This window comes from Boleophthalmus pectinirostris, unplaced genomic scaffold (genome assembly GCF_026225935.1).
Source record: "Boleophthalmus pectinirostris isolate CB_2022bp ecotype Guang Dong unplaced genomic scaffold, ASM2622593v1 HiC_scaffold_2, whole genome shotgun sequence".
In the NCBI taxonomy this organism is placed as follows: Eukaryota; Metazoa; Chordata; class Actinopteri; order Gobiiformes; family Gobiidae; genus Boleophthalmus; species Boleophthalmus pectinirostris.
In genome coordinates, this window is record NW_026571152.1 from 17,340,747 (window position 1) to 17,368,251 (window position 27,505).

General features: G+C 39.4%; 1 protein-coding gene across 1 annotated transcript in view; it reads right to left on the reverse strand.

The window, feature by feature from the left end:
- The window catches only part of shank3a (SH3 and multiple ankyrin repeat domains 3a), a 126,653-nt gene extending 109,311 nt beyond the window's left edge, over positions 1-17,342 (reverse strand). The window contains exons 1-2 of the mRNA XM_055155420.1: positions 17,049-17,342; positions 1,747-1,950 (exon numbers count right to left, since the gene is read on the reverse strand). Coding sequence (XP_055011395.1) covers positions 1,747-1,950; positions 17,049-17,342 — 498 coding nt within the window. The remainder of the gene's footprint in view (positions 1-1,746; positions 1,951-17,048) is intronic.
- Between the last annotated feature and the right edge of the window lie 10,163 nt (positions 17,343-27,505).

The following is a 27,505-nucleotide window of genomic DNA, read 5'->3' on the forward strand; positions in this document are numbered from 1 at the left end:
ACAGTAGTATTTAGCAAATAACAATAAGTCTAGGAATTATTCAAGTTACAACATATTTTGAGCAAATAATTACAAGTCCTGTTTTAAGTGGAACAAAGCTAACTATTTAGTTTAGACTTCAGCAAAACTGCTCTGAAATGCAAGGATTTTCTGGCCTAAGGCTTTATTAGACAGGACAGCTGTAGTGTGAAATGCAAGCACCTCTGGCCGGGGGCAAACTCGCGACAGCCTTAAACCACTACACGGGCGAAGCACAGTGCATGGGATTCTGGCACCGGTTTCATTGTTCAGTTTTCATTTATAAATGTTAAAGGATATGTTTAAATATGCATTGTGAATGGAAACATTATTTTAAAACCTAAATTGCAAATCTAATTACAATCACAGTAGTTTTCAGAAAAATCACAATTACGTGTTTTTCTAAAATGATGCTACTCTGGTGTAATGTACGGTATGTTGCATATCATATAGTTTAAAATTACACTTTTGTTGCCTCTTTGTCCAAGTCAATGCATGTGAAACACCTGTAATATATTTAGCTGGTGTGACCCTCCAGTTTGATTTGACAACAACTTATAAACATCCAACACTACTTGCTTCAGTTGTTAGAGTTTCTGATGCACTATAGCGTAGCTCCCACAGTTACATCACACTGTGCTGTCTAAGGGTTAACTTTGATTCCACTCATATATTGAATATAAGCAGGATGTGGCAGTCAGTTTTCATCTGGTCAGCTCATGCACAGTCGCATATTCGACATGAGGAGCTTTTGCATTCTTTTAACCTTCTGGCCCCTGTTCACTGCTGCCTTTAACAGGAAGTGTGACTGTGCTCCTCAGGGTAATCCACTGCAAAGGAAAGGTTTCGGAGCAGCTCACCTGAACCTGTCAATCATATCAAGTGGAGCCCGGAGAGCAGAGATCAATCAATAACTTACAGCAGAGAGGCAGGTGCCTGCGCACTGCACAGGCACACATTTTCATTCAACTCCTTCACTATTTACTCGCAATGAACACTCAGAAAAGTATATTTGTGAGTGTTATTCAAATCTGAAAATGCTGCTAAACATGAAGATAAAACAGCCCTACAATTACATGGTGACAGCTGCTGCTGACAGTGTCACTCTTCTCTGTGCTATGAATGACATATCATGACAGAAACATTATGCTCTCTACAAAATCACGCCCACAGTACTCACACTTGTTTCACTCTGATCAAAAACAGCTTCTGATTAATAATGTAAAAATGTTTATGTTTAAACAAAGATTATTTGAAATGCAAATGCACATGCACATCCGGCACAATGCTTTCAGTGAAACTTTGAATCAAATGTAGTTTGGGGCAGTGACTGAGGTGCTTAGAGCAGGATCAATCTGAAACAATGACATTGGGATTGACAAGTGCATAGTAAATGGTCAGCTTGGGGAACTGTGAGGTACATAGTACAGTAGCTGGATCAGCTGGAGAGACTGACAGGAGCATAGTATAGTGTCAGCTGTGGGGAGTGAGAGGTGCATGGTACATGTTCAGTTTGGGGGAATGGCGGGAGCATAGTACAGGGTCAGTTTGAGGGAATGACAGGGGTTGTGATGGGTGCATAGAACAAGGTCAGTTTTGAAGAGTGATGAGAGACTGGCAGGTGCATAGTACAGGGTCAGTTTGGGAGAGAGACAGGTGCATAGTACATGGTTGGTTCTGGGCAGAAGCAGGTGCATAGTACAGGATCACACATGGTCATAGTCTTACCTCCAGGTAAGGTACAGGTGCAATGGATGGGAAAGGGTATTCTCTAAGCTGTCTCTCTTCATCCAGGAACTTGCCAGCCTTGCCGTTGAAAGCAGGTTGGAACAGGCCGTAGTTGAGGACATCCTTCAGGCTCTGGTTAAGGCTGCATAGGATCCGTTGTTTGGACAGCCAAATCGGAGCATCCACATTGAATTTCAAACATTTCTGGAGAGACAAGAGCCGAGAGCAGAGGAGAGAAAAGGGTTAGTCGCCTGTCAGTGCACCTGCATGGGCTAAATCTGATGAACAAATATTGTATGATTTTATTACAGTTATACACAGGATATTTAATGGGGCGCTATTTGTAGACTAAAGTATCTCTTTACTCTGACTGTGTATCTGACCCAAATTAAACTCCCAAGACTCCAACTGCAAAACAGAAAAAAAAAAAGCAGATCAAACTCACTCTGATTAAGTTCCAAATCTTCTGCTGCCTCATACAATATACAGTTCCTTCTACTTTCTATTAGTTCTAAATATCATAATTAATCAGCTAAATGACTAAAGGCTTAAAATTGTTTTTTCATCACAACATATTAGTAGTAGATTCTCCAGTAGTACCGTGTTCTTAGACTATAGACTTAGTCTTAGACTTTCTACACCTATTCAGAAATTTTGTTCAGTTTATGTGATATTAAAAGTTGTTATAATAACTACACTACTACAGCGTCATAAAGATGTAATTCATAATGAACAAATAATTTATTCAGACTCATTTAGGTTTACTAACAACTTAATTAAGACATTAGGGTTATTAATTGAGTAGTTACTAATTACTTATTACTTATTTTATTTCATTATTTTTACTTTTATTTTCAATTATTATGAATTAAGTTTTTCTTAAGGCTAATTAAGGTGTAAGTATTTCAAAGTGGTACCAGTAGTTTCAGAGTTAAAATTCATCATGTTAATTTATGCAAATTTTGAGACATCCTGGAATAAGTTAAACTAAACAAGTAAAACTAAACCAGTTGGTTTAGTTTAATAATTCATCATTCAATTCATGTATTTATTTATTTTTACTTTTTGCAGTACTCATCACCCTTCAAAATGAGAGCAAACCCACAGCGTGTACTCCAGAGCTGTAGCTTAGTGCACTGGGTGAGTCAAATGGCACTACACCCCCTGCTGGTCAGAGGGCAAACCTTTTAACGCTCTCCATGTGAGAAGTTTTATGCAGACGGATCATTCTGTGTAATTCTGTGTGAGGCAGAGTGACTGGCAGAAGCAGGGCGAAAAGAGCAGATCTGATCAACACTACGGACACAGACAGGCATGACATAGAGTGTGGACAAGAGGAGACGCTGTGGACATGCAGTGACAATGTGGACATAAGGAGGCAGTGTGGATATGAGGAAACACTGGGGACATGAGGAGACAGCGTGGACATAAGGAGACAGTGTGAGCAAGAGGAGACACTATGGCTATGAAGAGACAGTGTGGACATGAGATGATGCTGTGGACATGAGGAGATAATGGGCTTCATTAACAAATCTTTTCTTTAAAAATGTCCGTATCTTCCACTTCAGGAAGATGCTGAGAGAACTCAGTGCCAGATTCACAAAGCGTTCTTAAGCTGTCAAATCCGTTCTTAGGTGACAGTTGCACCTAATTCACCAACACCCAACTACGAACACCTTCATGCTCATTTACATAGAAAATAAATATGTATTTGGTTAGCAACACCCTTTGAACTTCCAAATAAGGCCAAAATGGGTTTGGTCTTATGACATGTGAAAGCGCGAGGGAGAGAGTGAATGAGGTCAGGTGGAGCGTGTTTAAACTACAGCTGTTTTACAGTTTCAGCTGCAATTTCAAATGTCCAAGTTCACATAAACACACTCAGGGAGGGAATATTTAAGTCATAAACTTACTGAAATAAGTGGCTGCTTTTATTGGGGGGTTGGGGGGGTGGAGGGGGGCTGAGGTAGGTGAGGTAGGTAGAGTGTGTTGGTCATGGGAGGTCAGAGGGGGTGATGGGGGTGTTGAGTCCAGAGGCCCATATGGAGAGCCCTGGGGCAGTGTGAAACAGACACAAGGAGACGCTGTAGAATAAAAAATGTGGGCATGGATATTGTGGACAAGAAAATACAAATTGGGAAAAAGAAGAAGAAGAAAATAAGAAGGACAAATGAAAAGACACTTGGGTGATGTGTGAGGACATGTGAATGTTTATGTATTATGGTGATTCCATGGCGGCGTGACATAATAGAGACAGCAGTGGGACAGCAGGGGGACCATTAGTTTGCTTTTACTAAGCACGTGTATGCCAGCCTTATTCACACACTACACACCAGGCTAACATGACTCTGCACTCCACACAGCTGTACGCATCACTCTCAGCCTTAAGAAAAATAAAAGGAATAGCACATGTGCTGGATACTAGGGCGATCCTTTTATCATAACTAAAAATAAATAGCCAGATGATGAAATTATGACTTGTGTGAAAAATAGGTTTACAGTTTGACATGAAAGCGCTGTTGGCAATCCATGCTTAGAATCCATGCTTCACAGCAAGAAAATTCCAGGTTCAACTCCCAGCCCTTAACTTAGTGTGTGGAATTTGCATGTTTCTCCCTGTGTCTGAGTGAGTTTCCTTAGGGCACTATGTTTCCACCATCAACCCAAAACATGCACCATGGATCAAATCATCCAGCTAAGGTAGGTTGACTAAGTCTAGCTCAAGATCTGGAGATGGGTCTCATCTCATGACTGGTATTGAAAAATGGGTCTAATGCAAAAGAAAAAAAAAGAAGTGATCAATAAAGTACATAGACCAGACATTTTAGGTGCTTATAGATCTGATCTGTGAAGAGGTGAGCTCACTCACAGTAAGTAAGCATGTGTTCCGTAGTTGTTCTTTAAAGCAATAAAAACACCGGTAACTGAATACAAGACAGATACGTTTAAAGGTGCACTATGTATATATATCTGGTTAGGGGTTTGTCACCTGCTTGTTTCAATAGATAGGTCACTCATTTGCCTGGAATGTTCCACAATATCACATCAAACAGCTTTACCTTGGTTTTATACACACAGATCTGGCCTGTAACTAGGTCTGGTTTGGTCTCCAAGAAGAAAGACAGGTTTAATGCCAGATTGTGAAACTTTCCAGACAAAGCTATAACATCTCCATGGACAAAAGAATATGACTCCACCAGAAAATTTACACAAAGCACTTCTAATGCCATTCTGCGGAACATTCCATGCAAAAGGAATAACATCTCTGTGACCTTTGACTTTTTGACATTTCTCAATGAGTTTGATAGGCTCCTGCCCATCATTGCCAGACAGATTGCACCACCACATCTTATGACCTAATATGAACTTAAGTGCCATCCTAATTATGGCGTATACGTGGATGATGCATGAAGACCAGTTTGAGCACAGTATCTGAAAGCCACAGATGGCACGCGCACACAAAGGAGGAGACAGGCCATTGTGGGTCCCTTACAGCAGTATGTGATGTATGGACAGAGCACAGGGCCGGCTCCACTCAGCACTCAGCACAAAGAAGAATGGAAACTCAGATGACTCTCCATAGACTCTGCTGTCACTGCCCATGTGAAATATACACTCATTAAAAGTACTCAACCTTCAGGGAGAGAGGCAACAACGCTCATATTTACAAACTTATGCTGGCTCTAAAAACATCATAGCCAGTATTTAATCATTCAGATTTTTTAAGCAGTTAAGAGACATGACATGAGCACACTGAATATTCAACTTGTCTTATTTGCTTTCTGTCTGGCTGAAACTGATGAGACTTTGACCAACTGTATTGACCCACAGGGAAATTACTTGGACACAGTAGCTAACACAATACAATATAATTACAAAGAGCAAAAAACTAAATGGTAAAAAATAATGTATACAGGTGGTGAACTGTATTGAAATTAAGGGTGGGTTATATGCCAATGAGACTTATAGTGGTTGTATGTCTTTAAGATTTAACTAAAGGCCCCTGCATCTTCTGAGAGTTATGCTTCCCTGTCATTGGAAAAATCCAGCTGTCACTCATACAGAGCCTAATGGAGGCTGACCAATAGGAGGAGGAAGTGGGCAAAAGTGCTGCTTTACAGGCAGTACTGAATCAAGATATCACCAAAATTGTATATTGTCACATGAATCAACATATCATAGAGCCCTCTTTGAAATACACTCATATATAAGCCAGTTTTGTGCACTTGTGTTATGTCACTAGAGCTGTGGTCCTTCAGTTGTGTAGTTGAAATGGTTGTTGGTATTGACTTGTTTTATTAGCATTATAAGGATTTATAAGGATTGGATATCTGCAGAAAGGAGAATTCATGGAGTGAGTTAGCTGGAGTTTGGTTTCGGAGTTTCATCTGTCTTTTCACTGATGAAGATGCTGTTTAGTACTTCTCTATATATAAATAGTAGGTTTTGCTAACCCCAGGCTCAGACTACATGTGGTGCATCTCCGGTGCTATGGCCTCAGGAAATTCGAATAATTCAAATTAATGACAGGAGCTCAGACCACATGCAGTGCAGAGCAGTGGTGCAGGCGGAGGTGCCCCGGTGCTCTGGATTCTTTCAGTTGGGGGTCTATTTTGGCCGGACACCAGAGGCCACAGAAAGTCTTTTTCCTTGATAAGTGGTTAATTATCTTGTGAACATGCGGTCTTGTGTGTTCAAAGGCAGTAACACAACAGTAGAGCAGAGTACTGCTCTGAATGTGACTGTCATACCACAACAAAACTGCTCCAACACAGGAGTCGCAGCTGGCCCAGGTGCTTCTTCAATTTTTTTTACCCTCTCACACCCTGATTCAAATCTAGTCCATTTGATTTAAAAATTTAAGAATTTAGTTTTGTATTTGTGCAATATTCTGCTACTTACTACAAATGTTCAATTTTATTTGATTCTTCGGAGGAAATATTAACTCCCCTACGGACCCAGTTGCTGCAGTGGACCACATCAAGAGGCCACATCTGGTTGTAAACAAAACAGTGTATTACTCGGACCAGTCACAGGCTGCTGCCATTTGACAAAGTGTCCATTCCCAACACAGCGGGACATTGTGTCTTTTTTTGCTCCTTCACAAATGAAATGAACACAGCAGCTGTACACATTTGTGCTTTGAACTATTACCACCTTAAACTCCAGGGACAGACTGGAAAAAACAGCATTGATTCAATTAACTTGGATTAATGGGCCACACTGGAGAGGGAAACACCTTGAAAGGCACAGCATACACCTACTACACACTCTATTCACACAGAAACGCTGAGCTCAGACTTCACCTAATTATGGACAACGGTGCGTGGTTTGACCTGTCCATTTACTGCAGTTATTAATTTGTACTCCAGCGTTCACTGTCAAGAAAAGCTAAGAAGAAAGTTACAGATGTTCTAAATGTGAAGGTCTAATATTTCACAAAAATAACTAGCCATACTAGAATTTTGTTACTTCACCAAAAATATGCCTGGAGATGTGGCTTGTTTCATTCACACATGCTTGCATTATTAGTCTGTCCACATGTCCAAAGTTCAAAATGCTCTGTTCCACCTTATGATGTCAGGACGTGGTAGGTTTCAAGTTAACAATTACCTTTTTTCTTTTGTTTAGTAGGTATTGGAAATTCCAGGCCTTGAAATTATTCAAAGGATTCTAGTGAGCCAATACTAAAACTAAAAAATAAATAGTACTGCAGAATAGCTTTAGAATGATCTTGAGCCATATCAGAACAAGTATAAGACTACACAGACTAGTATACACACATGGGCCATTATGGAATCTACCCGGACAACTGAGGAATTACACAGATATAACATTGCATGGCAATATGAATGAAAGTACGATTATTTCATGCTGAAAATTACATTTGATTGTCTGAAGAGTCTATTCCTTAGTATTGAAATTGAGTTTGAAATTTTAGTATTGTAAAAACACTACTTCCAACAGTATGATGAGAAAGCAGTTGTATATCTTGTTGGTAGATATTCAATGTATTTTTTAAATTAAAAAAACATCCAGTTGTGTCACCTGCCAGCTGAAACATTACTGTGAAGGAACAGTAGCAGTAATAGATTTCAAAGTAAACCTACCGTCAGAGTACAAGGTTGGTGGCCTGATAAACTCTTGTTTAATCCTGAAATTACCCCTCTAACCTCCTAATCCAGTTTGACCACTTAGCTCTGTGGTCACAACAAACCCTCAGCCAAGGCAAGACAAGCCCCTCTCCCCTCCAACAAGCAACACACATTTGACAATTAAATTACTGTACCAGCATTCTGCTGAGAAAGCTATGTCAACTAGAAGGGGCAATTCTGTAAGACGCCTGGCTGTTTGGTTTGGACAGAGTTCAGTTGTTAAAAGCAGAAACTCAAAGAGGGGAGAGCCCATAATAATTTCACTGCTAAGTCATCTGTTCCGCTGGCCAAAGGGAGGGAAACACTGGGTAACTGTCAGGGTATAAAGACATCAACTGTTCAAGACATTTTAAAAGACTACGACTAATATACTAATTGTGTGCGGAGGTGGGAGATGTCAAAGATTGGTAGAGTAGCAAGAGCATATCTTCAAAATATAATATTAATCAAATAGAAGTACAAAGTAGTGGTCCAAGAAATGACTCAAGAGTGAAAATAATTTGGGAAAAGCACTACTAAGAAAGAGTACTTTAAAGAACAACTATGGGCATGTAACATCTAATTTATAATTTAAAGTGAATGTAACTGGACTGACAAAATTAAATAATGCACACAAAAAAATGATACAGTATCTTTAAAGGAATGACACAAAAATGAGAAAAACTAATCATATGTGTAGGAGTGGTCCAAGAAACACAAGTGTTCAAATGATTTGATACTGTCAACATAAAGCTTTTGTCACTTGTCACATGTGTAGTCTATTGTACTGAATCATGAGGGAACCTGTGATTCCCAGCCCTAATAGTAACAGTTTTCTATTATTATCAATGTCAAGTGAGGTGAATGAGGTGTAATTGTTTGAATAAGGCTAATCCTTTTGCATGCATTTGTATCAGAAGTCAGAATCTATATTAGATAAAGATACTGTGATATTCGTGTAGACTTAGGCTATATAAATGTGCATAGTAACCATTTGTGTGCATCCTTAAACTGCACCACTCAGAAGAACTGGGCTCTCCATCTGCAGGGATCCCTGGACCTGAATTTGTAAAGAGTCACAAGTTGTAAGCTGTGGTCATTTGCCACTAGAGCCACTTCACATTCACTGCCTGTCCTGTGCTCTGAAATCTCCCAATAAAACAAACAACGGCAGCTATTGCAAATACAAACACGGTTGTTCCTAGCTCTGGGGAGGCACTATGTGAGAGGGGTTTTCCGGTGCCCATAATCTATGTTAACACATTTTAAGTCAAATTGAGATTCTGATTCTTCCCTACATTTGCTCTCTGCACTAAGTTAGAGTTCTATCTCAACACAATCAGCATGCATCCTGCTAATGGCACCACTGGACATTGCATCATGTTTATCAAGTTGTGTACAGTTTTGTATCATGCATTTGTATGATAAGAACTGGAGAACTGTCAAGTGGAAGCATGGGTCACATAGGCCTGGGGACTGAGCATTGGAGAGAATCTTTGTATTTGCCTTTGCTTCCACGCCATCTGCTGGCATTAAAAGTAATCAAAGTATTCTGGGAAAAAAAAGCAATATGACTATAAAGTTTAAACAATAATGATAAATTAGCTAAACAGTGTGAAAGTGAAAGAAATTTCAAAACTTGAACTTTCAGAACTGCTTATATAGAGTAATACTGCTAAGAAATACTTAGAAAAAAAATATACATTCTTACTGTGTAGATGTGTTTAATGCCCTACACTGTGGAGGTATATTCCAGGAAAGCGAATATGTCCATGGAGACCAGCATGTGAAAAGCTACACACGGCACCTTCATTCACCTACTATGAATGAAACAATCAAAAAAACACTGTATAAATATGTTTAAAAGTTGATTTCACATAGTATGTCTTAATTAACATCTCTGCAATCTTTTTTTTAATTTACCAAACTTCTTTAGCCAACATCTTTTGCTGTGTCCACAAACTTTGGCAGTGTGTGTATTCTCCAGTGAAGGAGCGAGACACAGTGAGCACGACACAGAAGACTCCCCTGCATCCTAATAAGCACTTCACACATAGGTGCAACACAATACAGACTGCAGCAAAGAGTGGACAAAGGCCCGAGCAACCAAAGGAGAGCGCTTACCCCAACTTAGCTCACTGACTTTGCTATTGAATGTTAAGTGGTACAGTACAGCATTGGGTTAGAAGATATAACCAAATCAATTTTTTTTTTTAATTACATAAAGCAAATCACAAGAACTATAATTATTTAAAGGTCCTATATTACACAATTCACATTTATTTGAGCAATCCTAGTTTATTAGTCTGTCTACATCTCCAAAGTTCTAAATGCTCTGTTCCACCTTTTGCTCTTATGTAGTGTAGAAGATTTTAAGTTTTTAAGTTATCAGCTACCTTTTACTTTTTGTTCTGAAGAGATTGGCAATTCCAGTGTTGAAAGTATCCAAATCATTCTAGTGAAATTGTATGGAATTTAAAAATGCAGTGGAGCAGATTGTTTAAAACAACATCACATTAACATGATGAAACAACATCATAACAGAAAATAACATAACATAGGCCCTTTAAGTAACATAATTTCCTTTGTAACATTACTCTGTCTAAAGCCTGCTAACCCTGTAGTTTAGGCCTCAGCAAAAATGCTCTGAAATGCATTGAGTCTTGAATTATTTTTGAAGTTCAGATTTCATTCTTCTCTCAAATGTTAATGCTCCTGGTTATGTTTAAAATGTGAACTTTGAACCCAGTCCTCTCATCAAAACATCCATCTAGAAATCCTAATCATCACGTTTTTCATTTTCAGTTTTATTCACCAAACATATTTTACTCCAAATGTATTATTCAAGATGAAATCCCTCCCCTAACTGTACCCTGTGTGACCTCAATATAACAGGGACATTTTACATATTTTCTGAGGTTATCCAAAAGTAAAGACTTTCTGGGACAGTGTTTCAAAGACACTTTTACACTACTGGGTCACAGGTTGCATGCATCTCCTCATCCTTGCAATTGTTAACTGAAAATAATAATAAACAGTGACCACAAAAAACATATGTTGCAAGCCAAAACTTAATTGCAATGCTTGTCTGAAAAGTCATCAGTATAACGTAGTCCATAAGGCTGGCGCCACCTAGTGCCTCCGCTCAATTTCATTTCTCTTCAGCGACTAGGTCAGGAATCGGAATGCACTAGATGGTTTGCAAGAACTCCGGAAGTGCGAGTCCGAGCACCAGCCAATCAGCAAAGAGCCATACATTCTGTGTTGGCAACGATTCCCAAGATCGAGGCTTTAAAGCCGAACAAAGGGAATGTTTGGTGAATTTCATCAAAGGGAAAGACGTTATTGTCCTTCTTCCTACGGGATTTTGGAAAAACTTAATATACCAGTTAGCCCGGTTAGACGTACGTCACGACCAAATAGCAGCGACTGGTTAAATAAAAAAAGTACCCGCCTACCGTTGAGTGAACGAATTCTAATGCTGCAAGGTCACACGGTTTCCAAGTGAAACCGGTTGATGAATCAGCCTACTCAATAATGGGACAAGGAGGTAAAATCAAATTGGGATTTGACAAACCTAAGCTAGTAAATTTAATGAAATACTGACTGTGTGTGAACAGTAGATTAAGAGTGGCACATGGTTTTCCAGCCAAAACGCTAACAATGTTCAGGTGAGCTAATCATTGTGCTGTGATTGAAATTGGCTCAAACTGTGAATGCGATGATTGGTACTTCACTGAAAACATGAGCAATATGACATGCCTGGGATCTCATATTCTGGACAGTGCATCGACATTTTGGAGTTAAAATTATGCAAAATCAACTTTTTGGAGCTTTCTACCATGTTATAATGTACAATGCATAATGTTATAATGTTCCCTCATCAAAAACATGCGTGAAGGTCCTTTATATGTCATGCATGTCTAAGTAATCTTGCAGTCTCTCCCGAGCACTACTTGAACCCTCCTTGCAGTTAGCAGTACGATTCTGTAATGCTCAGCCCTAGTCATCCATGCACCCTCAGTATACAAAGGCATACACACATGCCTACAAACACACTACAACTTGACAAACCTGTTGCGATGTGCAATAGTTTGATTGGCAAGATCCACACTGATTTTAAACTGCAATGTGACAGCACTATGAAGAGGGAGTTTTTGCATAATAAAGCATTTACAAAACAATAAAACATAACATGGTGATTTAAATATGTTATGTTTCAGCAGTCAATACCCCATTAAAGTATAATATCCTAACCTAACCGTACCCTAGCACCCATCCTGACCTTTTTAAATACAATTAAAAATGAGAATGTTTCTTTTTGGGGAAAATACATGAAATGACCAAGGTGGTTTTATATTTAAAAATACAAAGGAATTCACACATTTCCATCTGCAAGTGTTTCAACCTTGGAGCTAAATTTTAAATAAGCAATCTACATTACAAATGGCTTTCTGGGTCCACTCCTAAAAATGAATAGTGTAATGAATAATCTCTATCCTGGCCCATAGCTGGCCTTTCATCAAAAAGCTAAAACCAAATTGATAATAAAAGAGTTACATATAGCAGCCAAAGAACCAACTACACCAAAACAGCCAAAGTACTGCATAAAAGAAACTTAATAAACATATAGATTTATTCTAGAGGAAAGAGTAAACAACCATTCTGTCTTCTCAAAAATGACTCTAAAAGTATGAAGTGCATATACTACTCTCTGAATTATTTCAACAAGACGTTACCCAAATAATTATAGGTAACTTCTAAATGTCCACCACTGCTATATAGGAGAAAAACTCCTAAACTCAATAGCATTTAATTAAGTCTTGAAGCCTGTTGAAGTTCAGGGCCAGAACATACAGTACATACTGATGTAACTGAGTGGGCAATGGTGGGCACAGGAATCAAAGTTTTGGGCTTGAACATCCCCACAATAAAACAGAATTGATTTAGCATCAGCACTCCAAGATTGGGCCGAAGAAATTTTTCAAATTCTAGATTTAGCCTTCCCCAAAATAAGACAAACGTGGATTTAAAACTGAATGACTATAGACCTATTCACACTCACAATAAGCACTCCACATGTAGACCAGAACAGTTCTTCCACAATAAAAGGCACTCACGACAGCAGATGATCCCCTCCACTGTCCATAGGCCAACTTGGACACCTCACCAGTAATTTTGGCTATTCCACACGGGTCTAATTGATCAAAGACCGGCACCTTGGCAACTCACTGTTTATTCACAAACACGTTGAATAGTGCAGTCACAGTGGCATGATGCTCTGTGGAAATAACTACACGTCTTGACATCTTTCTCAGGTGCAATCATGCTGGGTGTTGGTGGGTAACACAAGGCAGGGGTCAAGGGAACCGAGCATGAGAGGGTGCTTTATATAGTAAAGACAAACCTCGCCCCACTACTGACAGTGCTCAGAGAATTGTATATTCAACCTCAAATACCTTGCCATCTGCCAAGTATGCAAAAAACCTCTGCTTTCACCTCCACCGTAGCAGCAGAATCTCAGCCTCCTCAGCGCCTTCATTCCATCCTCTTACCACAATCAGCCTCACTTTCAACAAGTCAGTCATTATTTCCATTCATTGTAAAGCTCACATATGTCTCTGCCAGGCCCTAGGCAACAGGTTTAACCTACTAACTTGACTGTGTTCGTTGATGTCTCGTGCACCACCATAAGCACAAGCAGTCCAGCACGTGGGACACTGGGACACAATCTCCATAAAACCTCCCCTCTACAGCTGTTGACAGGCGAGACTAAATATGTCAGTGGGATCTAATGGTACTGCCAGTCACAAAGAAAGCATAGGATGACTCACCACATGTTTGCTTTTTAAAAGTGTAATTAGTATACCTGTAATTCAAACAATATCAAAGCATTATCTCAGTCTGCATCAAAGAGTGTGACCACTTCAATTTTCATGTGGACTGCTCCATCACAAACCAATCAGCATCTTATCTCCATGAAGCAGCATGCCAAATGTCTCAAAAATTACTCTTTGTAAATTGCCACAGGATAATAAAAGTGCGTGTTGGGGGTATTCGCAACGGTTATCTATCAATGAAACTACAGTTTACAAAGAGCAGAAATAAAGCACACTCTTTCTCCCATAGCTTCAGAAGAGGCAGACATACATTTACAATAATTTTAAAAAGTAAGCAGGACAACTATTTCTTTCTTCCTTTCTTCCTTCTGTCAATGCCAGCCAATCACAGGCTACAGCCTTTACCTCTTCCTATCACATCTTCATGTGCACTCTTGTTCTCCTTTCTAATATTTCACTAACAGCAGGCAATCTATTCCCATTCTCATTGCAGCAGCAGAAACATTAGCCTCCTCAGCGGCTCCAGTGTCTCTTCTTCTTTACCACCACCATTGTTCAAGCCACACAGCGGAATTATTTTCCCAAACAAATCTTCCAACTTAACTGCATCTCTAATGTCTACCTGCAAGGTCTGAGTTCAGCACATATTTAATCACCATGATTATTCAATTGCAACAAGCAGAGAAATAAGGTTTGCATAGGAAAATTTTATTGAGAACTAAAATAAATTACTTACAAGATCAAGACTGACACTAAACTCTACGTCAACTTTTCCCATGTTTATTCAAGTTTTCTTCAAGCTTTTTTAGTACATGTATCTGAAAATCATGGATTCAGTGTCTCCACCCTCTGCTGTTTTTATTTAGAAATAAAAACATTGCATTGCAGCATGGCTATTGGGAACACATTTCTAACTTCACAAAACAAGCCCAGTGAAGTCAATATGTATGCATCACTGCTTTACTTCTACTCAAAAGCAACAGAATTCTGAAGAATGCTTCTGAAGTTCAAATAAATAATCCTGACTTATCCTAGTTAAAAGTCTTTTTAAAAGTTGATATTAGTGTAATATATTGTGTCGTTTAATAGAGAGTTCCTGTCAGGACAGGAGCAGTGGGACATACTGTCTCACTGACGGGGACAGCGAGATGAGATGTTAGCCTGGGTCATAACTCTCTTTATCTGTCCCTCTGTCCCCTGAGGTGGAGTGGACAGTTGGAGTGGAGTATGCAGGACACGTCCAGAGCCTGTGTGAATGAAGCTAAAAATAGACACAGGAGGAGGTAGACTAGTGCCCAGAGAGATGCCCACAATAAATGACACACCATCTGTCCATTCAAGAGGGCATTAGTCTGTCAGGTCTATTTGCACTGGACATGATCTAGAAGAGGCCTGTCCAAACTGTGAACCAGGGGCCAAGCGTAGCTCTCAGATGCAGTTTTGATGGTCTTCAGGCTAAATTTCCCCAAATGTAAACTGTACTTTTTATGGTACATTTTTATGATAATTTAAGTAATTTTACCACTATAAACTCCCTAATACCACAGTGCATTGTGATACAAACCTAAAATTATGTTCAAATATGTTTCAATATGCTGCCCTCAGGGTAATTATCTGGTAGAGTGCTAGTCCTCAGATCTAAAGTTTGGCAGAGCAGTCTAATTCCCTTGCCCACAGGTTAGCAATGCTTTTCCAGCTCACTTAAATGAATACTGTTGTTTAGTCCTTGGGCAAGACACTTAACCTGCCTCGCCCCCAGTGTCTGCGCACATGTTAATGCTATGTGAGTGTGTGTGAATGAGTGAGTGGTTCCTTGATATAAAGCAGTTTGAGGGCCTGAAAGGTTGTAATGTGCCATATAAATGTAACCATTTACCACAGTACCTCGATGAAAAACAGTTTCAACATCACTGATCTAGAAATCTGGGTTACAGTTACTGATTCAAATCACCATTTAAAGCAAAGCAAATATCAATTTAGAAAGCTAATAAAACAATACATGAAAAAAGTAATGTCCATTTAAAATTTTAATGAGTTTATAACATAGTTTCACTGCATCAGGTGGCGCATAGGGGGCTAGCCCTAGACACTCAGTGTTGACTAGGGGAGAGCATTCAGGTGGGCCAGACTGCATAGACCAACAGTGTCTCCTCTGCCCTGTAAAGATGAATGACACCCATTTACAGTATTGGGAAGCTGTCTGTCTTTGCTCCAATTGCAATAGAAGATTGAGTGGCTAGAGCAGTGATGAATGGCAAATAATAAACTATAAATCTACCCAAACCACAATATGACTTTACAACAGCAGAAGACAACCATGGAGCTCATGTTATTGTCACTCAGATCTCAGAAAGTGTTGCATGGAGCAGTGTTGATGGATCTCACTCCTGATCTAGGCTTGGGCCCAGCAGGAGACATGTAATCCTACTTGAGGCTCTATTCTAGTGTAATCTGCTCCCTAACACACATGCGAAGTAGGGACACTTCAGACTGCTCCATGAGGTCCACAGGGCTAAAGAATGTGCCTACAGCACAAGTGTGAGGCTCCTAAGACAGATAGGTGCTCTCTTCTGTTATACTTAGACTTTGAGTGTGGTTGTGTCCATGACATTATGTAATAGATCCTCTTCTTTTTGCTCAGGTCTCCAGCAGATTGGACTGTCCACTCTCTCTCCCAGTGCTCTGAACGTGCCTGAGCTCATGAAAACCATTTCTATTCACAGGCAGCAATTCTGCAGCATCTTTGGGGAATTCTCTTTCTCTCAGTGTGGACTCATTTTACATTCCATCCTTATTCCAGCACTGTGCTGCCGGTGCTTTGCTTGGATACAATGGGTCTTTTCACACACATTACAACAATGAGCAAATCAGCAACAACACATCAAACCCTTTCCTGGTCATTGATGTTCAGAGAAACTCAGAACCACACACGACTGTAACCACCTGAGCCTCCATGTACTCAGCACATGTCACTTCTGCATCTCAGCTCCTGGTCTCTCAGAAGAAGTTGCACTGATTAGATGGAAATGACAGTCATACCATCTATATGGAACATGTTATATGCAAATGCACCCATATTGTACCATGCCAACAGTTCTCTTCTGTCAGAGTGAACAGTTGCCCCATTCAAGTAAAACACGGTTAATGAAGTAGATGTATAAGATATCACAGAGGGTTGGAGTGGGGAGGGGGCTGACAGCATCAGGAGAGCAGACATGAAGTGTGCATGGAAATGCATGGTAGAATAAAGTAGGAATGAATGAAACATTAAACACATTGTCCTGTTTTAATCAAAGGCACATACAGAGGCAGAGCATCCCTCTCTTACCGTCTGCTGCAGGTCGGGGATTCCAATGCGGATGACCACCGTGTTGCCTGTTGGCTCCTCCATGGGTGCAGCGCGGCTCCGCTCTGCGCCGGGACGGAAGCCCACTCCGGCGCTGGGAAAGGGAATGGCGCTGTCCTCTTCCCTGGAGCTGTCGGAGCTGCCCCCCTGGCTGCCGTTGGCTGCGTGCGCGTAGGGCTGTGCGTGCCGCTGCTCCTGCCGCTGTTGCTCCTGCCGCTGCTCCTGCCGTGGAGGGCTGGGTGGCTCATGTTTGCCGGCTGCCGGACGCAGAGGCATGCTCCGTTTTAGGGGCTTGGTCTGCCGCTCTCTCTCCACACGCACATGGATGTCAGTCCCGCTCTACGCACACACTGCTGGCAGCACACATCGCAGGGCTGGGAGCGAACAGGAGAGAGAGGAGGAGAGAGAGAGAAAGAGAAACAGAGGAGAAGGGAGGGAGCAGGGGCAGAGGAGGGGTATTAGGGGATTAGAGAAGGATAAGGGGGAGACACAAAGAGCAGATAAGTATACAACAACTTTATAACAACACAGTGATAAGACAAACAAAATGGATTACATAAGAGTGTGTGACTTACTAATGTGATTAGCACTAAGCAATGTGCAATAAACAACCAACCCTTAAATCACCGGCAACGCAAACAGTACTGTAAAAATATATAACATTATTTAAAAAGCATCAAAGTTATCATAATTATCCATAATGTTTAGAAATTACATATTTAATTATAATATGTACCATGAACCATAACCCCCTGAGCTAACACATGGCTGTGTGTTTATTGACTGTGGTAACATCAGAAACAGCACGGATCAATGTCACACAGCTCTGGTTTAACACTATTTCTGTCAATAGTGCTCCTATTGAAAACATTCACACAGTCACAACTCTCACCCACCTTTGTCCAGCTAACAGGTTTAACTTTGGGTTTAACTATTGCCACTTTAACTGCTCACTGTTTGACCAAGCACAGTTCTCATGCAACAAAGAATTTGAGCTCTATAAATGATTAAGCTAAACCGGTGCTGTGCCCAAATGAAAAGACTGAAAGTTGATAAGGTAATAAATTGTTCCCATGTGTTCTTACAAGGATATCAAAAGTCTGCAAGCATAGTCAATACATGCACAGGGAACTCTGAGTGTGCTAAACAATAAAATTCAAATGGTCTTTGCCCCAAAACCACTCTTGCAGCTATAATTACTAATAAAAATGGCTAACCACACTTTTGGTAGATATAGATAAGTGACATCTCATTTGCATTGAGCATTTGATTTGAGTCTCTTCAACACAAATAAACACATGGAAGCTTTGGTAGTTTTCACTTTCACTTTAACATAGCGGCTCAAATCAAAGCAACATAAGTTAAATTAAGTTTATCACCACTGCTGATCTAAAACCAGTGAGTACATATCTAAACACGTGTCTTATATTTTCCTGACTATTTCTTACATTAAACAGTTGAATGCCTCTCCTAATGTAGATCAGACAGCGGCCATCCAAGTGCGTATCTGTTACTCCAGATGTGTTACTGTGATCTTTGAGATTCGATTCACAAAGCCTCAATCACAGTTCTTGAGTTTATATGCATTTTCACTAGACCAGTTATCCTGTTTTCCTGGCGTGCATGTTAACATAGCAAGTGACTTCACTATTAGCAGCCCACTGACATATCTGTGCAGTATACATAGCAAACATGTGGTGTTGGCCTTAGATAAACCCTTTCAATAAGAGACCACCAAGGACAAAGAAACAGGCTGCATGTAGGACTATAAAACAAGACACCTTCTTTGTAAAGAGTGGTAAAATGAATGCTACAGACATCAGTCACTTTACAAATGTCATTGTGATACTTAGGGGTGAGGGGCGAAACTATTGTGGTACTACAAGAACAAATATATAAATAACAAGCTCTGTGATATATGGAGCTCACTTGTATGAAAACAGACCGTTTCTTTAAAGGGCTTGTACCAGATTTTTCCCATGCATTTGAGCAAAACTTGTCTTGTTCTGGTACGTATATATTATATAAGGAGCTCTTGAGGTCAAAATAAGTCAGCTGTGTTCTGGCTGCATTTAAATATAAAGTGTTTTTTAAATCTGATAATCAGGAAGTACATGTTAGCATGCTAGTTGTTGTTAGCCAAAACTTCACTCTAGCCTCTGAAAGTTATGAAATCATTGCAGTGAATAATTAGGATGCTAGGAGGCTGAAAAAGAAAAAGAACTTTGGACAGCTACAAACTATTTAAAATAAACTAGTTCTGTTTTTCTGGGGTTTTTTTTAAGACAGTAAAAATCAGGTTAAACATCTTTACAATATCTTTTTCTCAAGTCTACTATAAATAAAATGTCATGTGATACTCCCAGAAAGTAAATTAAGTTACAGTGTTGTAGTGGATGAACATGTGACTGGTGAAAAGTTGCGTAGGAAGGGCATCTGTCAAAATCAAAATGCAGAGGGAAAAAAAAATCAAAATATTCAAAACAAAAATTTAAAGGTGTACTATGTAACTTGGTGGAGGGTCTATCTGCGTGTTTCCATGGAGATGTCATTGTTTGCCTGGAATGTTCCACAGTATGTCCTTGCACATTTTTACAGTTCTACAGTTGTGATTGCTCAAAAATATATGTAAAACTCTTCACAGACCTGACATGTAACTTGCCCTAATGGTGTTCCTTCTAGTCTCCATAGAAACTCTCCACCAGAAAGGTTTCACAGCGCATCTTTAATTACCCATCCAATATTCTTATTTCAAGATTAGGACCCAAAACAATTGAAGATCTTTACAGTTGAATTCCCTTAATAATTCATGGTCACATATGTTCTACTGGGGCAATGTCTGGGTAAAATTTCTGTGAATTGCATCATGCCAGAAAAAGTGAGTGGGCTCCATCTTTGGAAGAGATCTGATATGTGGAACAGGCTGCAGCAGCTGGACAAATGCCTCCTAACAGTTTTGTACAGTGTTTGTTGATGTGTTGAATTATAATACAAACCTCTGGGTCTGATCACCCTTGGTTCTGTGAAGCCACACTGTGAAATGTCAATGTTGTTGATCTTGACTAATTATACTGAAATGAATCAGCTTTGGTCCTACAAGCTATTACTCTGATTATTCACATTAATATTAAAATTGAATCAAACATCTCATAATTGGGTCACGTTTGACTGTAAACTAGAGCTGGGCACTATGACAAAAAAGTAATCACATGTTTACTTTTTTCTTTTTGATTGAAGGAATGGTCCAATGTGGATTTTTAAAAACAGTTTTTTATGTTTATGTTCACGGTGACAACTGCTACCATTGGGCACTGCAGTTTTCTAACACAGAGGTCAGTGGACTTGTTTCTTTTATTAAGTTGTTTTAAATTAACATTGCAAAATTATTGTATAATTTCACAAATGATAACATAATGATCCACAGGTGGATTACAACTATATAGCATAGAAATGCCAAGGAGACTAAAGACTAGTGTTGTCAAAAGTAATGAAAAGCAGATAATCGATATGAAAAGTAGTATCAAAACTAGACAGTGACACTTTGAGCAGATATCAGTATTTTTAACAGTCACATTCACATGACAAAAATGAGACTTGAGCTGTCTCAGAAAAAGTATAAAACCACAAAGACTAGTATTTGGGACTACGGAATCTATCTGGATGACTGAAGATATAAGACTACATGGTAATATAAAAATATGTATTACGATTTTAATGTGCTATTTTCTAAATAAAGAGTGCATTTTATTATATTTTTATGTATCGGAATTGGTATTGAATCTATTCCTTAGTATCGAAATTGAGTTTGAAATTTTAAATTGTGACCGTACTACAAGAGGCAGACAAAACAATAACATAATAGAAAAAACAATCATCTGAGCTTGGGTTGGAGGCAGGCAATGATTAACTGGACAACACTACCATAAGCAGTGAATGCATTATTCTGGGTTAGCATACAAACAAGCTTTCTTCAGCTTGCTAAATGAACACAACATACCATAATCTCCAATAGGAACATGGAGAGTGGACTAGAATCCTAAGAAGCTATAGGTCCACATATCTGGAGCTAAAAGCTACAGCCTGCTCTCTTTCAAACCCCATCTCTCACTCTCCAGCCCAGTGAAAACAAAGTGAATAATTCATGACCGTGCAGAGCCGTGTGTGCATGAATCCAGTTCTATGTATGCATGTATGTGAAAACAGTGGCCACACAGAGAAGTACAGGGGGACAGTGGAGAGGCAGACACAGCTAAGTCCACCTAAAACCTGCCTGACGTGACAAGCCTTCCCCGGAGAGAAGGGAACCAGACTGAGACGAGAGGCTCAGATAAAAGTGGGGAGGTGGTCATGGAAGCATGAAGCAGAGAGAGGAAGGGAGAGACTGCTGATGGGGGGAGAGATGAGAGCAAGGGGGAGACAAGTGGAAAGGGGGAAAGGAGAGAGGTGGAGGATGGACAGAAAGAAAGAGGGAGGGAGAGAGGGGACAGAGAGAAGCAAGAGTAAGAAGGGAGAGGGGATGGAGGTAGGTAGGGAGGGAGGAGGAAGAAGATGGACCGAAGGTAGAGAGAGGAAGTATCGAAAGAAAGAGAGATGGAAGAAAAGAGGTGGAGGGGACAAATGAAGTTGAAATAAAGGCTAAGGAGAGGGGAGGGAGTGGGAGAGAAGGAAGAAGGGAGAGACATAGAGAGTGTAGGGGGGTGAGAAGGGTGGAGAGAAAGGGATGAGTAGGAAGGGAGGGTGAGGAGAAAAGGAGAGAGGGTAGTGATGGAGGGAGGAGGGTGAAAAAAGGAGGTAGAGGGAAGAGGGTGATGGGATAGCAGGAGGAAGAGAGATGGGATGGAAGGATAGAGAAGGAAAAAGAAAAGGGGTAGAGGAAGGGAGAGGGGATGAGGGAAGGGTGTGATAGGGAGAGAAGGAGGAAGGGAGATGGGATGGAGGAAAGGATGGAATAGGAGTGAATTCAAAAAGGGCTGGAGGGAGAGCGAGAGGAGGGAGAGGAGGATATGGGATAGAGGGAGAGGCAGAGGAGAGAGCGATGGAATATGAGCAAATTCAGGGAGGTAGGACGTGCGCAAGAGATAGAATATGAGAGTGAATGGAGGAAGAGGAGATGAGGGGAGCAGGTGATAGGGAGTGAAAGAGGAGGGGAGGGGATGGAGGAAGGGAGGAGAGAGGAGGGAAAGGGTTGTTCCACATGTGATAAGAGTCCACACACTATAAGCCCAGTCAGCGTCACGCTTCTCCACACCTGCAAACACCACTCCTCCAGCTCATTCACAAGTTGCAGTCACAGGAGACAAATCTACAGACACAGTAAACAAGGATTAAGCTCTAAAACATGCTATCTGTCCTCAGGTCTATTCACATTTCAGTTTCAGTGCAACAAAGACAGAGTTTAAAATGCATATAACAACTCTTCAATGTTTTATTTAAAGGTGCACTATGAAACCTTTGGTGGTGGGTCTGAAATGTGTTGATATATATGGTATTAAACCTTTTCATTAGTGTTGTAATCAAGACCGCAATAATTGAGACCAAGACCAGTCCGAGATCACAGGGTCCCGAGATCAGGACAAGGCCAAGACCTCTGAAAGCCGAGACCAAGACAAGACCAAGACCATGGGACATCGAGACCAAATCAAGACCATCTTTGTCATTTCCTACATTTATTTTTATTTTGGCACATATATATCAATGCTTTTATAAATCTACCTCCATTTTAGCTGATTAATGTTCATTTAGGGCTAAAATAATCCAAGCAAACTGTACTGCACTGAAACACTCTGTGGCCCTTTTTTTAGACCCTCACCCACAGTTTGAGAACCCCTGTCACGTTTAGAGCAGAAGTAGGCGCCAAAATGCAAGACTTAATTTCTAAAATTGTTTAATAAAACAAAGAATGACCAAACACAAAGATCCAAACAAAAAACTGATAATGACAACTGAACTTACAAAGGGAAAAGGAGAAATCAGGGTATATGCACACAAAAGAATGAGACACAGGTGAGACATATTAGGGCAAACAATCAGTACAACAGGAAGTAAAACTCAGAACACACACACGGCTAAAGAAATACAAAATAAAACGGTGTCAAGAATAATAAAATTATTCAATGAAAATTAACACCATGACAACCCCTTTTTTAATCTCGCTTCCAATGGCACTTTACAGAAAACAACTTCAAAGTTAATGAAGTGTTTTTTTCAAGTTCATAACATTTACAGTTCCATATTACTGGTTCTGCAGTGATATTTAGCAACCTCTGCACATTTACCGGCCTCAGTGAAATATGATGGCATCATCAAGACCAAGACAAGACCGAGTCCAAATGTGCTTGAGTCCGAGATGAGAACAGGACTGTAAAAAAGTATTTTTGAGGCCAGTCTCGGGACCAAGGCCAGTGTTAAATACTACAACACTACTATCCATCTTGCATTTACTCAATAACGTCTTTTATTGACTTAAAAACTTACATTCTTACTGTTAGAGGGCTCGCCTCTCTGCCGATCTGATATTTGACTTGGCCCTGTGGCGTCACCTGTTGTCTCTGTAAACATAAATAAGTGTAATGCCATACTGTGAAACATTCCAGGCAAAATATCCATGGATAGAAGCTGGTAACAGACCCTATACCAGACAAGTTACACAATGCAGCTTTAAGATTTCTTGCCTAGTTTTTTTTTTTTTTTCCTTTCTGAGGTTTATAAATATGCTTCCTGTTTGGACATGGGCAGCATCTGGTAATTCCATAATTGTTACCCTTCAACCATAATGTAAACAAGGGCCCAAACCTGTCTAAATCGCACAATAGTTATGATTGATGCTAATAAAAATAAAATAAATAAATGATAACACCTTTACTTTGTTTAAACAGTCAGAAATTTTTTTTTAGACAGAATTGTTGTACTAGTAGGAAGAGGTATTCTGTTTTAGAACTCACCACTACTTCTTCAACAAATTGCAACATAACAAAAAATTATGATCATTATTGTCCACAGGTACCATACCATGTCATATGCACTTGAAGTTTGTGTTCCCCAAGCATATGTGCTGAAACCTTCACACTGATATAAAATTGAAAAGTTGCCATAGCAATAAACAGTTTAAGGCAAAATATTATACCTTTGAATGGTTAAAACTCCTCCAAATGTCCTCTATAACAGAAAGCTGAAATCCGTGAATAGAATTATTATTATTAAAAAGGTTAAAATACACAAAATTCGTGAACATCGTTTTGCAAAATCATCAGGAACTACAAACCCCAGGGGGCTAGGGAGAGAGAAACAAAACAACTGCGATCTTCCACCATTTGTGGATAACTGCCACAACAACTTTTTACAACTGACAGTCCCACCATAACAACCAGCTACATTTTGTCTTTTTTCCAAGTCCACTGCACAAATATGATAGTAACAAATATACAACACTTTTATTTACCACTAGGACTGCATTATTAATCACAATCAAACAATCGAAATGCAATTTGAATAGACACAATTAACAGTTTTTGAAATCAGTTTTTAAAGTGCCATAATTTCCTTCACAAACAACAAAATGTCTTATTCTGTAAAAGATCTGAGATAGATCTGTACAAACATGTTCTGAAACACATGATTCTTGTATTAGTTTGTCAGTTCATATTCCAGACTTTTTGATAATTCTTTTGGACGCATTTAAAATATGAACTTTGAACAGAATCCTATTATTAAAACATAAATCGCATAACTAATTGCAGTGCTTGTCAGAAAGAAAACAAATCGTTCAGCCCTAGTTTAGATTTGGACAAATTTTTCAGAAATTCTTGTATTAATTTGTCAGTTCATATTTCAATCTATGTCAATTCTGGACAAGTTTAAAATAAGAACTTCGAACAGAATTTTATTATTAAAGGTGCATTGGGCAACATTTGTGGAGGAGATGGTGTTTCTATTGCTCAAAAATACAATTCTCCTGTGAATAGGGGCGACTCTCCACAGATCTGAATTGTAATATAACATAGTGCTGTAACCTGTCTAGGTTTAATCTTTACTGTGAAACATTTAGACTAAGCAATAATATTTCCACGGAGACAAGCAGGTGGTGGACTCTCAACTAGAATTGTCACGCAGTGCACCTTTAAAACACAACTCCCAAATCTAATCACAAAAACATCTGATTTTTTCCCCAAATAGTTCAGCCCTACTTACCACTTCTGCATTATTCTTATTGTAGGGATGACCATGTAACTCCTCTCTGCTCTGCACACACATCTGACGCTCTCTGTAACCACACTTGGCCTGACCCGCTGCAGCCCGGGGCCACTTGCACTGCCTCATATGGAAAATGAAAGCTTTTCCAATCGATAGTTCACGCTGCGGCACCATTCCCGAGCCCGTGTGCGCGTTGCATTCACCACGACTGACAAAGCGGACACACGTGCTGGACTTTATACTCCCATTCACACACACAGCACGGACACTCACATTTCCAGGGATAGACCAGCAGGAGAGGGCTCGGAATATTATCTATGCAAAATTATGGAATTGGCATGTTGCAAAGGGACAGAGGTGGGTAGAGTAGTCAAACATTGTACTAAAGTAAGTTGTTAATGTTACTTCAAAATAATCTCACTGAAGTAAAAATACAAAGTAGAGGCCCAAGAAATTACTCAAAAGTGAAAAATTATTTGGATAAAAAACTTCCCAAAGAAGGGTAACTGTCTGGACATAACATCTGCTTTATAAGTTGGAATGTAATTTGAAGAACAAAACATTAAATAATGCAAAAAATCTTGTGTTTTCACCACAAAAACGAGAAAACATATCTGAAGGAACGGTGCAAGAAACACAAATCACTGAACTTTTATCACTTGTAGACTTAATGGGAAGTGTAACCCAAACTTTTATTCAATTAAGTAATTAATGTAATTTGACTTAAGTAGGAGTTGAAGTATACTGCTAGAAAAGCACTCTAAAAAGTACAATTTCTTTAAAAAGTTGCTCAAATAAAGGTAACTGAGCACTACCCACCTTTACTAAGAGATGATGTTATATTAGGCAAAATCTACTTTCCAGAGAGTTTAACCATGTTATGTCTCTTCCTCCCAAACATACAATGACTAGTTAGTGCTGCACAATTTGTCAAAAATATAAAATTGTGATTTTTCTGACAAGCATTGCTATTAGATATGCGATTTATGTTTTAATAATAGGATTCTGTCCAAAGTTCATATTTTAAATGTGTCCAAACGAATTGTCAAAAAGCTTGAAATATGAACTGACAAATTAATACAAGAATCATGTGTTTCAGAAGATGTTTGTACAGATCTAAACAGAATAAGACATTTTGTTGTTTGTGAAAGAAACGTGTCCAGAGTAATTCTCAACAAAGCTGAAATATGAACTGAGAAACAAACACAAGAATCACATTTCAGAACTACAAACTGTTTAAAATGAACCAGTTCTGTTAATAATAAAATATAAATCCAGTGGAGCACCTTTTTACTAATGCAAAATAGTTTAATCCCTTACGGTGAAACATTCCAGGCAAAGCTCCATGGAGGCCAGCAGCCAACCGCCCACCATAAAAGTTACACAGTGTACCTTTATTTCCTGTCTTTAGGTCTCACTGGCCTTAAAAATACAAAATAGTGCATGGAGACTGAGAAGACGTATGCTCTTGACAGGTCTTTGAGGAGCTAAAAAGATTGCACGGCCCTTAGGAATCAGCTGTCCCAGATATCTACAAGGCAAGTCCCACCTTCCACGCTTGTTATTCAGGGAGATATTTTGTTAGTGCTTTGTGAAAATGTGAAAGAGAAAGTTGTTCCTGTACCGTATTGGCGTGTTTCTTTGCTGAGATTGGAGTGGCAGCTGGCTCTTTGATGCAGAATACATATTAATAATCAATGGGGCTCCTGTGAGAGAATTCCAGCAATCCTGCCAGCCAATTAAAAATGGTTTCATTCATTATCTGCACACAGCAACAAAACAAGGCAGACATATTGGTCAGGTCAAATGTATTATCATGCTGTTTCTTCTCTAATAACTAATTATCAAAAATGTACAAAATGTAATATGGCCATTATGCAAATCTTGTGCCTGGTTGTCTCATTACTAAGTGCGATTTGGGAAAGTTCTCTTAAAAACAAATCTGATAAAAATGATTAATTAAATACACTAGGCTACTGCTGCTAAAGCCTTCCATTTGCACAACTTTTAGGAATATTGATCAGAATGTGTCAACTGCCATGAAATATACAGGTCAGCAGTGAGTACATGGCGATAGACAACAGAACTATGGCCTAAAATATCACTTGTACAAGAAAACTGATGTTTGGGCTGCACAATTAATCACAAATCAAAATGGTAGTATGACCTGTCTTATAAAATTGCAAAGGAAGCAATTTTGTATGGGATTACTGAATTAATTTTTCAGTTCATAATAATAATAAGACAAT